Consider the following 14120-nt stretch of genomic DNA (forward strand, 5'->3'; position numbering starts at 1 on the left):
AACTATGTGTCAAGGCTTCGTGCTAATAGTTTAGCAAGTGCTAGATGACTCCACACATTCATTTTAGCGTACACTGAGTTGAGAGACAGTATAATCCAGGATAAAATATTTAGCATATGCTATATTGAGACAGTATGCTATCTGCTAACACTTTAGCACACGCTACATTCAGACGATAAAATGCAGGAAACTATTTAAGCATATCTGTGTTGAGAGAGAACAGACACCATGCTAACACCTTTGTCAATTGTACATTGACAGACAGAAGACTCCATGCTAACACTTACATATGCATATGCTGTTACAATAGGCTGCATGCTAACACTTTTGCCTATATTAACTTCAATTTGGCCGCCAGTAGCCTAACGCTTTAGCATAAGTTAAGTGACAGTAGGGCTTACACTGTGTTGGGAGACAGTAGGCCTCATGTATAGCAAAAGGTTTGTATTTTCTATGACAGCAGGCTCAATGCCAACACTTCTGTATACATACTCTAAGAGATAGGTTTAATTTAAAATTACTGAGAATTTAGCTGAAGCACTATGTTTATCCTCATTTTCTTTTCCACATCTCACACACATTTTACAATCTCATCTAATTACATCTAATGCTGCATGTGAATGGATGATAACTTTACTCACCTTTTTACTTTTACTTTTACATTTATTCGAACATGTACACAAAGGCCATGTTAAGAGGAGAAGGCTGGGTTACGCCAGGAGCCGAGTGAAGAGACAGAAATGAGACTAGGTGGAGAAAAGACAACATTGGCAGAATGAAAAGACTTTCCTGCATATGTTTGGACAAACAAGTTTGATACAGCGATAGGGGCTGTGATGAAAATGCAAGAAAAAATGACATAGTGTGTTTGTCTGACTAAATGAGACGGATCTTATTTGTGAGCTTTTCCCACACTACACTTGTGTAAATACTATTTACGAGAGTGGGTTATCAAGTACTCTTTGAGCCCCAAACCAAGACTGTGATACACGCACACACAAACACACACAGATCCCAACTTTTTTGCAAAATGGTGATCTCATGCACATTGCATCTGGCCTCGAGTCTCTGAGCAGAACATGTTTTCCGCATTAGCCCTATTCTTTAGATTATGACAGTCAATGATGTGTGTTTTACTCATCCATGTTCGTGTTGAGACTGTTCAAACGTGTGTGTGTGTGTGTGTGTGTGTGTGTTAAGTTGAGATATTGAGACACCATGACATGTCCACTCATACCTATCCATCTTTCCATTCATGCATACATATTACCAATAATATCACCATGACGTTCCTCCTTCACTATTCTTAAGTGTTTCAATAGGCAGCGAAAGGTGAAAAATAATTTATGCATGTGTAAGTTTTATATATGTAAGAGCAACCACATGAAACACTCCAAACGGCACAAAACAAAGGACACGTGTGTGCCTGCTGACCTTGCAGCAGATCCCACTGTAACACTGGTTTGTGTAAAATGTAACGAAACGTGTGAGATATGAGAACACACAGAGAACAGATAGAGTGTGTAAGTGGGAAGAGCAAAGTCAGGCCAACTGTTTTCATTCAAACAGCAGACACAGCCAGTCAGATTCAAGCAGTCAGGGAAAAAAACAAAAAAGACCAGCCTGTCCAAACAGTGGACAACACCGACACCTAGTGGCAAGAAGTGTCCTGTCAAGTCAACTCATCGAGCATACTGTAGTCACACTTTGACTCATGATCTCATCACTTCCATTACATTTTTATTGCATTCCTCGCACAATGTTTAAACCATGTTATTGTGTCCAACATGAATTTGACACATCATATATTTTTTGTTTGTTTGCAGAAAAATATCAGGTGTGGAGTCACTAAACTTTGTTTATATCAAATTTACTACACAAACATACTAATAGGCTGTATTCTGTATTCTGACTTGAATATCTGTGACTTGTAGCATAATTTTCTTCAAAGATTATGAGTTTTGATTTCCATCTTTAACTATTTAACTTTAATTGTGGTTCAAATCACACTTCACGCAAGATGTGGAATTTAATATTTGACAGTCAAATATGTCTTTATTGGTTTAAAAAAAAACGTATCCAACATTTGAAAATATGAGCCCATAACTCACATCTATTTCCTCCCAAATCCAATATGTTCACATTTACTAAGTACTATTTCTTTTTTGTGTCCATAGTAAGTGCATTTAAAGGACTTTGCTGTAGCCTGTTTTATGTTTTTTTCTACGGTATCACTGTAGTAATCCTATTGGTGCCCCCGTTCTTCATATTTAAAGGTGTATTACTGTACTTATTCTCATCAAGGGCTCAAAAGTCACGATGAACCGGCACAAGAACTCTGCTGTGATCAGTATTTCTTGTAATTGTATCATCAAATAAAACAGATTCGCATAAATCATACAGTAGTTCAACATCAAAAGACTGCTCCAGGTGAGGCTCGAACTCACAACCTCGGCATTGCTCTACAGTGTACTGTCATATAAGTACCGCGCGCTAACCGATTGCGCCACTGGAGCTCACTGCTTCAGCCCCGCAGTTGGGTTTATAAACAAGCAACCGCGACCTGGATGAACTCTATTGTTTGTCGTCGTTTATTCTCACAGGTTGATCCACCACCTGCACACAAACATTGACGTATGATGGGAGAGTGCGAGAGGACAATGGCAGACTGAGTAATATTGAAATTACTGCGAATTTGTCGCACAAGGCGCCATTAAAACGTCTCAACGAGCTTCGGGCAGGGAAACGCAAATACAAGCACAAGCAGCGCCATAATATGCTCAAATAATGCCAAGACAATATATATATGTCAGTAACATTAACGGATTTTCTTGTCCTGCCTCCATACACCCCCACATGCACCGCGCTGCCTGTCCGAGAGCACGGACTGTGAGGCAAGGATGGGTCAGTGACGTCATGCTCGTAGCCACCGTGAGACACGAGGAAACAGACAAACGCTTATGTTTTTCACAGTAGCCGAAACATAACATGCACTAGCTAACAGTCACTGTTACACAGCGCAAATGTTGAAATAGTTACAGGTGTAGCGTGCGTTTACCAATAATTTAACTTTTTCCAATGTGTGGTCCATCTCCTCTAAACAGAAGGTGAGTGGTGCTGTTAGGCACGCACGATGAACAGTCACACACTTACAACAAGTAGCCTAATGTATTTGTTTATAATTATCCAGAAGAGGAAGTTAACTTAATGACAGAGAACTATGTTATACAAGTAGGCATACGCTAACAATATTTCTATTGAACAAAACTGCTCATACCTGCACATGCTAAGACTTATTTTAAGTACTATTCCCCTCATATAACCCTTTTCCACTGGTCAAAAATCCCACTTAAACCCGCTAAGATCGGGCTTTAGTGTGCAATGGGAATGTGTAAACTTGGCATTTACACCCAGGTCAATTGACTGCAGTGTACCTAGGTTTTTTTCACCTCGGCTCGGTTTTGAGCTAAATGTAAGACCCGGGTGGACACGCTGAATTCCACCGTGGGAAGTGATGACACGTGATCAACATCCGGTGGTGGCACCGCGTAAATAAAGAAGGAATTTGGGATGCATCTATCCAACGACACAGACACAGTGTTAGAGGCGGAGCACCATTCATTCCTATGAGAGCTACTCATTAGTGTTTTGAAGCCAAACAAGCTCGACCTTCCGGCTATGAAAATACCTGGATAACCGGCTAACTTAAAGGGGATCAAATTACTTAATCGTGCGGCTTTCCAAAATTCTATCGGACCGAATGGCTAAAATGATGATACTTAAATGAGTCATTTCGCTTGTGACATTTGTGACACTCAAAAGAATTTATCCACCGTTTTACAGACGCTTCTTTCACAATCGATCGATTGTTGTTTTCTCTTCTGCTACAACCGGTGCATTCGTGACGCGATGCTTCAGATAAAAGTTACAGATGGGCTGCCTTGCCTGTGGGAAGTGGGAACGGGGTCAATAGGCGATTTTTAGCAGGTTGATCCGTGTTTAAAAAATCCATGTAGACCCGCTAATTTGGTGGAAAAGATGTAATAGATGGTGTAGCAATAAGCTAGGCTCTATATTCGTCAAGCTTGGCATTAAATTAGTTGAGATACTGTTTGTTGAAGATAGGCTATACATTTGTAGAATATAAAACACTTGTTGTAAAGTACATAATAGGGTAGCTGTTTGGTAAGCTAGCAGTGACCCACTGAACTTTCACTGTTTCATGTAATTTTGCAGTGGTTTATGGACACTCAGGTTATAGGAGGCAACAGTCTACCTTTGTGAGTTATTAGCTTGATGCAGCAGTATATGTTTATTTCTACATTGATTCAACAATAATTAGCAATATGATGAATTTCAGTTATATCGAAGCATTGTTGTTTTCTATGTCTTATCTATCTATCTGTATATCTATCTATCTGTCCGATCGTCTGTTCAACCGTCCGTCCATCTTCTCCTTATTGTCATCGGTATACTGCCTCTTTGATTCATGTCGATTAGCTATTTGCATATTCACTGTGCTAGTTGTTTTGATGTGCTCAAGACAAATGTCCTCCAACAAGACAATAAAATATCTGTAACTAACATTTAATCCTCAGATATAATCATGTCATATGAATGACAGTATGGATAAAGTGAAAAAACATGGATATGTATGTGTTTATCAGACAGCTACTGTAAACACAACCCAGATTCCAAATACATGCATGCATACAGTACATCTAATTATTAAATGTGTATTTGGGTTTTTCTCTCTGTGCAAACACAGGAAACATCCAGTTAGCAAGGATTAGTATCATCTTTCCTTTCATTCATGTTTGTCTAATAAGGCCAAAAATGAGTGGCTTTTTTGTAGTCATAGCAGTTATTCATAATCCAGTTAAAAAATATGTATGGTGATAGAAGATGATCCTACAGAGGATACAGTTTTTTGTGTGTAAGTGTAAATGTTCTGCACAAATCCACATACCTTCCCTTAGCTTTCATAATCAAACTGAGTACACAGGAGAGGACACAATTAAGGAGGCTACATATAACATCAAATCAAATCCTGAAAATAAACCATATAGTCCCCACAGTCTTATAGCCAATTAGGACTGAAATATTTATTATTATATTTCAAGAGATATTTTTTTGTTGTTGTTTTTGACTTCTATAAATATTTAAATATCTAATGTAAAAAGAATGTATCCCTTCATTATCATGAACACCTCTGTGAATAGTCAGTAGACATCCTATATAGAAAGAGACAGAATGAATGCCAAAAAATTAAGACACACCTTTCCTTCTTTTATTTACATTCATATCTACATTATACAGTTTTAACATAAACACTGAACATTTACAGGTACTCCACCGGTCACTGTATTTATTATACTGATGTTATGGATGTTTATAAGGTGCCATGCATGGATCACCCGGTCTCTGGCAATGACTACTATAGAGTGCAGCAAGAACGAGTCCTAACACCAGCAAATAAGTTAGCATTTTTGCACTTCGGTTCCCTTGTCTCACAGTCTATGGATTTTCAGTTAAATGTCTGAAATCAGCTCTGTTGTTGACACAAGCTTTAGCAATTTTTACATTTTCCTCTAAAACATACAACACATCAGCGTTTTACGCGTCGTAAAAATGGCGGTTGCTAACAAGTGGCTAAATAAGAATACAGAAGTTGTCAGCGACATTAAACACCATTCTGCCTAGACTCAACTCACTAGTCCATCTTTACAGGCCGACTTTTTAAACTGTTTATAGTGAAGTGTGTATAAAAATATATGTACTAAAGTATAAAACACTCACTGTAGTTTAAATGCCTTTAGAGTGATTCAGCATCTTCCTCAAGACACCTCAGCAATCTGAGGACTGAACCTAAGACTTTGTTCTGGGGAAGTCAATCCAATGGAAGTTGCTTTTGTCTTTCCGCTGTTATTGGCTGTGTTCTTGTCTGCTCTGACGTTCTTCTTTGCAAAGCCCAGGTGGCTGATGAAGCTCCTGAGGGCATCACGAAACAAGGAGCTAGAGAAACAGTAGATGATAGGGTCCAAAGCGCTGTTGAGGTAGGTGAAGCCGATGCATGTTATAAACAGCTTTGTGATCAGATTGTAGGACTTGCAGTTCTTGGGGTGAAAGTACTTCACTAATGCCCCACCCAAGCCTGTCAGGATACTTGGTGAGAAGCAGATGGTGAACACCAAACTGATTACCCCAACTGCTCGGATTGCCTTCCGTACCTTCTTCTGTTTGCCTATCTGCCGTTTGTGGAGATGGCAGGCAATCCGCGCTGAGCAAAACAGCAACAAGAACCAGGGCAGGAAGAACTCTGCAGTGAAGGCAACATAGTGTACTTTTATCGGCAAAGGAATTACTTTGTAGGAGTTGAAGCTGCGACACAAGGAGTCGTTGCCATCTTGGTGGAGGAGGTTGGTGGTCACCAGCGGAATCCGGAGGGCGATCACAAGAATCCAGATCAGGCCTGCGAGCCAACCCGACTGCGTTAAAGTAATCCGGCTGATGCGATGATGTGGATGGACTACTTTAAAGTAGCGATCCAGACCCACAACTGTCATGAATGCAATACTGGCAGAGCGATTGACAGCCAGCATGAAGAGGTTGATGCGGCACCAGACCTGTCCGAACACCCAGTAGTCCCCTCGGAGTTCGGTGTCAATGCGGAAGGGTATGCTGATGAGGAGCAGGAAGTCGGCTAGAACCAGGTTGAAGAGGAACAGAGTGTGGGGTTTCCAAAATTTAATGCGGAAACAGAAGATCAACAAAGCCACTATGTTTAGTGGCAGGCCCACAATCATCTCGCTGATCATGACAATCATCAAGAATGAAATCCCATGGCCTGGGGTGGATTGGCAGTGCATCCAAGTTTCATTTTTCTCCCCAGTGGTATCATTCATCAAATCCATTTCAGCGATGAATGTAGAATGATCTCTTTGGATTTTCCACTGATCCTTATTTTCAGAAGATCTTGTGTTCTTGAAAGGAGAGAAAACAGCGTTTTAGACATTAATATTTCATTGATCAAGTAAAAGCAAAAGTTTGACTTTTGGGAAATACATGCGACTGGGTATTGCAGCACTAATTTACAACTGCTTCTCTTTCATATACTGTGGCTTAGATTGAACAACATTTGTTTGATGCTTTGAACAGAAGCATCTGCCAAATGATTATATGTAAATCTAAATACACTTAGTCATATTCTTGCCAAGAGTAAGATGAGAAGATTGATATTACTCTCATGTCTTCACAGTTATTTTGAAGCTACAGCCAGCAGCCAGTTTCTATGGCCTAACATAAAGACTGGAAACATGGGGAAACAGCTCAATTGATTTCGTAAGTAAGTAATAAAACCACTAATTTACACATTATTGCATTTGATTTTTTCATTAAAAACAAAGTGTAGAACTACAATATGTGTTTTTACTGGGGTTTTCGTGGCCCAGCGCAGTGACTAAAAATAAGATAAGCGCAAGGGGAGTTTCACCTGCTGTTTTATCACAGTCGATGACAGGAGTATTTCAATGCTCCAGTTTGATACGCTGCGAACTATACTTGAACACATTAAAAACTTGACCACCACAAGTTAGCTGATCGTGAACAGCAGTGCACACATCAAATCACATCTTTGATCCAAATTGTCCCATTGAGCTAGTTTCACCTTCAGACAGATCATGGTCAATAGCCTAAGTGTCCTGTGATCAGTCTGTTTTATCACAACTTACAACACTGATTTATCACACTACAGTGGCTCTGAATAGTCAAACAACCCTCTTAAGGCTTTTGACGGATGCGAAAAAACAGCAAAAAAATAAATGACGGAGTCAGTGTTAAACATGATTGACACAATCATTAATCGCCTTTAGACAGAGCCAGACTGACTGTTTCCCCCCACCTCTGGTATTTCTGTTCTGTCTACATGCTGCATGCTTTTTTTTACACAATTTTACATATGACAGTATTTTCAGGACTATTACAATATCTGGATGAAAGGTGTGAAACTTTTTATGTAGTACAAAAAATTACATAGTTTGCCCCTTTCCCACTGCAATGTTAGTCATGACATACACCACTGATGGCAAAAACTATGCTGCGCAAGTGATCAGTATTTTGGAGTTCGAAACTCAAAATAAATGTGCAATGAAGAACACAGAACAGTCTCAATTTTTAGCACTCACCAGAAGTCAACACTGAAGTCAACAGTTCCCTCTAAAAGATGTTTCCAGAGGTCGGAGTTGTCCGTGTACAAAGGATTTGTATGTACAAATGTGTGCTGTGGAGTACAAATCCCTTTTTAAGTAGTGAAAGTGAATGAGAGAAGTAAGATCCCTACGTGAGGAGGGCTTGTCATAACATGAGGGTGTTGTTCCATGGAAGCAAACCTGCAAGAGAGTCACCTCTGGCATTTTAGTGTATAATAGCACTATTGTCACACTTTCTTTTCCTACTTCTTTAGTTAAAGTACCTTTTATGTCACAATCTTGTCAGAATATACTATATAGATAAAATGAAAATTAGTAAGGATTATTTGTTGACAGATATGATGTTGTTGGTATTGATGACACAAATACTGATACATACAACCACATTAATACTTTGGAATCAAAATTTCCACTTTGTCAGGAAATGATGTCTCACCTTGGCACCTCTGGATAAATTTGATCACATCTCACTTCATCTAAGCTCATCGTGAATCATCTACTTTAATTTCAAACACATCCTCTTCATCAGAATTCTGATTCTGACCGAGCTGACTGTTACTCCTGATCATATTTTGACCTTTTTGTTTACTTCATCTCAACTTCATCTCATTTCATTTAAAGGATAAGTTCACCTAATCATGAAAAGTCAGTCATTATCTAATCACCTTTATATGGAAAGTGACGTGAGGTTTCGTAGTCCACAAAACATTTCTGGAGCTTTATACCAAAACAGTGTTGGAGCATTATCCTAGACAACTGAACTACATGGGGACTTGTTTTAACCCAAGATCCCAAATTGATTTGAAATTACACTATTATTTACACATTATTATTACATTATTTACACCCTCGTCTACCTACTTCAGACAGGATGCACGTTCACCTCATCTCATCACATCTTATCTTTGCTCAGCTCATCTTTTCTCATCACATTTCATCACATCTACTCTCATCACGTCATCTTCTGTCATCTCAAATCATTTCTGGTCATGTCAATTCATTTCAATTTAATTTGGGTTCATTGGGGACGACATGTAACCTCTGTGAATTCTGAGCGAGCAGAAGATAATTTCCCTAATCAAACTTTCTTCAGTCACAATTCGTTACACAACAATGCAAAACAGGCACACACACACACACACACACACACAGTCAGCTCACAACTGTGTGAACAATCCGACCTTTGTCAGCTCGATAACTTTATGGTCATTGACTCCCATACATCGATGCAGTCCCCCTTCCTAGCCCTAAAGGTGTGTTTGCTAATATCACTGGACTCTGATCCACAGGTCCACCATTTATCCAACAGTTTTATTAGAGCACACACAAAACAAACACACAGGACCCAGCAGTGGCACCATGTGAGGACTGACATCTGCTCTCAGACACTGGGTACACTGTATACTGTAGTGTGAAAGTGTGAAACTACTGTTAGAGCTCTGCATACATATTTATATGTGTACACTATGTGTGGGCAGCCCTCTCATACCACAAGTCTTGCTGTTAGTGCTTATACATTAATCTCTTTACTGCAACCAATAATAATTCTGAAATAAATATGAATTATTTATATAATAACAATTTGATATTAATCAAATAGTGCATGTATTCTATCTAACCATAAATCACCCAGACATGACATATAATGACTGTGGAGATGCATAAAATGGGAATTGAATGAATGAATTTGTCTTATTTCCAAATTCATAAATAACTATAAACTTTGTCACACAAATAAAGAATCCAAGGTTTATATAACATATTATACACACATATTCTTTTATGTAAAGTATGACCTACCAAAATATATAAAGGCTGCAAGAGGGTTGGAAGCCAGAATTTTAAATCAGTACTGTTATTGTTTTAAAAAAGTTTGATGCATGTCCAGTAGAAGTTTCACAGTCAATGGTCAGCTTCCCTGACACACCCACCTACTGTGGCTTCCTGATAGCGTCCATGTTTGCCCTAAAAAAATCATTTGTGCTCTTTCAAAGGAACTATTCATGCACCCACTGTGAGATCAATACTTTTATTGGGGCTACATACACTGACAATTTTCTTTCCCCGGGTAGTCCAGGTTTACTTCCTGGGTCCGTCCCTTGGTTCACGACCTTAGCCTGTGACAGAGACATCGCTGTCTCACTCCGCTTAATGTTTAGCCCAAGATCCACACACACACACACACACACACACACACACACACACACACACACACAGGGAAGCAGAGGGATTACAAAGGTGCAGAGACCCATATGCTGCTCTGGGATGGAGGCGAGAAAACTACATGCGAGGAGGACGCAAGGTAGTAATGACCAAGGTGAGAATTATGACTGTTTATTAAGTTTAATAGCTGTAGGAGGACACACTCTGAGTTGTGACTGCATCCTATCTCAGTTCAAGTCATTTAAGTGATGGAGTTGGATCCAATGCTACTGTGAGACCGTTGTTGACTCTATTTTGATATATGGTAAAATAATTTAATGACAGAGATGGTCTCCACCAAGTTGATTTGACATTGGTAATGACACTTTTATCAAATGCAGAGTGAAAACCTGTTCATCTGAAGCCTTTATCTTCCTAAACTGAGCTATTAGCCTGTTAATCCGCATTAGAGCCTGTACACTGTCCTGTGTGTCCTGTGGAGGAGGGGCACAACAGAATACACACTGGAGGTATTATAATGTGGTGGGGAAAATCTAGATAAAGACTAGCTCCTCCAAAAAGGAAATAATATTACCTGTAAAAATGTTTTTTATCAGTAAAACAACTGTGGAAACATATGATTGACTCACTGGAAACACTGTTGTCTTCATAAAGAGATCACTATTAGAGGTATGATTTCACGCATTTAGAAGTAATTGAGAGGAAATTTTGAAGACTTATTGTTTAGACTGGAGAATTTATTATTTTTTCCCCCCCTGCAAAAATATATAATAGTCGTAACTTTATTTATAACAAAATAGATCTCAATATTGCAATTGTTGCGGTAACTATCTGCTAGATTCCCAGCTTTCTAATGCACTCATTTTGATCACCATGTGTCACATTTGTAGCCAGTGAAAGGAACAACTCTTAATTCCAGTGTAAATAAACCTGTAGTCCCACCTCTAAAATTCAACGCACGCTGGTGCAGGCTGCTATCACTCCCAAAATAACTGACAGGTTTTTATTACAGGGAGGCAACAACTACTTTAATTCTTTATCAGTCTATTAATGTTTCCTGAAGCTGTAAAACATCATTACATCATTAATCTCAACAGTAAAACAGCACTAGGATGTAATTGATTAATTTATAACTTACATGAATGACATTATGTAAGTCATTCTCAGATTAAAATGGTCATGAGCTCCTTCCGGTGGACCTCATGGGTTAAAAACTATACAGCAGTCAACGGGGAGAGACAAATATATTCTTGATCCCGTTTGAATTGTGCCATGAATTACACATATGATGTTTGTGAATTAAAAAGATAACTTTTCAAGTCTATAAAGTCACTGTTTGACGTAAAGATAGTAAAATATCTAGTTTTGTGTGAAACCGCTCGGTGAACTACATCATCACACCTTTCACACTTTACCTTTCCTGTAGTAATTTTACTTTACTTAAGTGTGTTTTAACTCAAGAAGTTTATTTGTGCTTTCACTCAAATAAATATTTTAATATTTTGGGAGTGTGAGTGAGATGAGAACATTGATACTATTTGCATGTTTTTACAGTAACTACGTAGTTGGAACAAGCAGCCAGATAGCTTAGCTTAGCATAAAGACTGGAAACAGGGAAACAGCTAGCCTGGCTCTCTCTAAAGGTAACAAAATCCACCTGCCAGTTCCTCTCAAGGTCATTGATTAACATCTCTCATGTTAAATTTGAGAGCCTAGACTGAGACTTTAGAAAGTGGAGACATAATGTATTAATAAGTGAGCATGAGAGGTGCTGGTGTGTTTCCTCTGGATTGATCCAGGCTAAATGTTTACCCCTCTCTACCATCTGTATACCTGGCTAAGCTCAACAACTCCATAATTACTGTAAAGGCATAAGAGCATCAGCTCATCTAACTCTCAGCTAATAAGTGAATAAGTGTATTTCCCAAAATATTAAACAAATACTTTACTTTTGTTACATTATAACATTAAAAGACACATTTAGCAATAGCAGGCATAGCAACAGAAACGTATAACTGTATAACTGTAACCTCTATAATTAACATATTGAGATCATTTTCTTCTTTCAAATTCATTGGCCTGAAGTTCATCTTTTCACTCTGAACTTTAAAGAATCTTTGCTTAGTTCTTTAAAAGTTGGCAAGTGTCCCATCATATGTGTGTCTTTGTGGACTGTTGCAAACATGTCTTATGAAACTCTCCATTGCAACAGGGACTGGTGGTGAAGACGCAGCCCTAGCAGAGCCACATGAGAGCGTCTCAGGTCGTCCTCTCTCCGCTGTAGCTCGCCTCTGTGTGTACGCACTGCACGGCTGCCTCTGTGAGGTGGCCTTCACCGCTGTGTGTGACTGGTGCAGCACCCAGGACAGAAGGCTGCCGGGTCACAGCAGCCTGTGGGCGCTGCCTATGTACGCCACCGCAATCTACCTCATTGAGGGCCTGAGAGCCCGGCTGCTGGCTCAGCACCGCCCGCTGCCAGTGCGTCTGATGGCCTACACCATGTTCATCTACCTATGGGAGTTCAGCTGGGGGGTAGGGCTGAGGCTGCTGGGGGCCTGTCCCTGGGACTACTCAGGTTATAGGTACAACCTGGGAGGACTGGTGACTCTGGAGTACGCACTGCCCTGGACTGTGGCAGCATTTATAGCAGAGCAGCACGTGATCAGGAACACTCTGAGGATAAGACTGCACAACTGAACTGATCAATCTGGAATCATGTGCTTTCAAAAGCAGCTACAAAGCGGCTCATTAAATCTGACAACTATAATCACGTCAATCTGTGAGCGTGTTTTTCTAACAGGCTGAAATGAGACAGAAGTGTTTTATTTGGGGAAGACTGGTTTGGTGTATGCCTGTATGACAGCTATAAATCAACAGCTTGGAATTTTGGCAAATAAGCTCATCTGCTTTTTTGCCAAGTTAGATATGAAGATCAACACCACTCCCTACTCCGTCTGTTAATATGAAGCTACAGTACCGCCCGGAGATGAATAGTTTAACATTCAGACGAGAAAAAAAGGGAAGAGCTAGCTTAGTCAAAAACTAAAGAGCAAAAATAAGTTGTGGTTTAATCAGGGGGTTGTACTAGACTCTTTCTTAGCCAAGACTAATGACTTCCTGAAGTGTCGGCTCGTTGCCTCACAGTGATGACTCCAGGAAGTCACCGGGCCCAAGATATAGACAAAGTGAGGTGTTTCCCCCTTCTTCAAGTCATGTTTTGCAAAGCTCATTGCCTCTTGAATCCATCTCTGTATCTGATGCACAGACGTGTCAGTGGTGTTGACTTTCTCATCTAATTTATAGCTTGAAAGTGGATGAGGGTATTTCTCAAAATGTCAAACAATTGCTGTAAAAATTAGATTATTTAAATCAGTTGAGATTTGTACGGAAGCCCTAAACGGTCATGGGCCAAACAAGATTCATAAGGGTGGACCATTACACACACACACACACACACACACTGCTCTGTCAGCAGGCTTTAGGGGTTTCAAAGCAAACTATAGGAACTTTTAATGATCTTGTGCCACTTGAATGTTTTACCCATCAATTTGATTACTACTACTGCTACTGTAGGGTCAGTTGGTGGAGACAATAGTGAGGAGTAGATGGCTAGAGTGTTCATAATGGCATATGTAAGTCTGTGACAGATGTGTGTCTGTGACTAAAAATGCTTTACTCGTCCATTCTGTGTAGAGACGGGGCAGAATGAAACAATATTCTTACATTCAGTGATCAACTCGTGGCAGATTT

At 39.6% G+C, this 14120-nt stretch overlaps 1 protein-coding gene and 1 non-coding gene across 2 annotated transcripts; both read right to left on the reverse strand.

Moving 5' to 3' along the window:
- Positions 1-2422: 2422 nt before the first annotated feature.
- Positions 2423-2516, reverse strand: trnai-uau (transfer RNA isoleucine (anticodon UAU)). Its single transcript has 2 exons — positions 2479-2516; positions 2423-2458 (listed from the first exon to the last, which is right to left on the reverse strand). It is a non-coding gene; the product is annotated as a tRNA-Ile (tRNA).
- Positions 2517-5837: 3321 nt separating this feature from the next.
- hcar1-3 (hydroxycarboxylic acid receptor 1-3) lies at positions 5838-6869 on the reverse strand. Its single transcript, XM_073482438.1, has one exon. It carries the CDS (start codon positions 6867-6869, stop codon positions 5838-5840), a length of 1032 nt encoding a protein of 343 aa, XP_073338539.1.
- Positions 6870-14120: the final 7251 nt, after the last annotated feature.

The sequence above is a fragment of the Pagrus major genome, chromosome 15, assembly GCF_040436345.1.
Source record: "Pagrus major chromosome 15, Pma_NU_1.0".
Taxonomy (NCBI): Eukaryota; Metazoa; Chordata; class Actinopteri; order Spariformes; family Sparidae; genus Pagrus; species Pagrus major.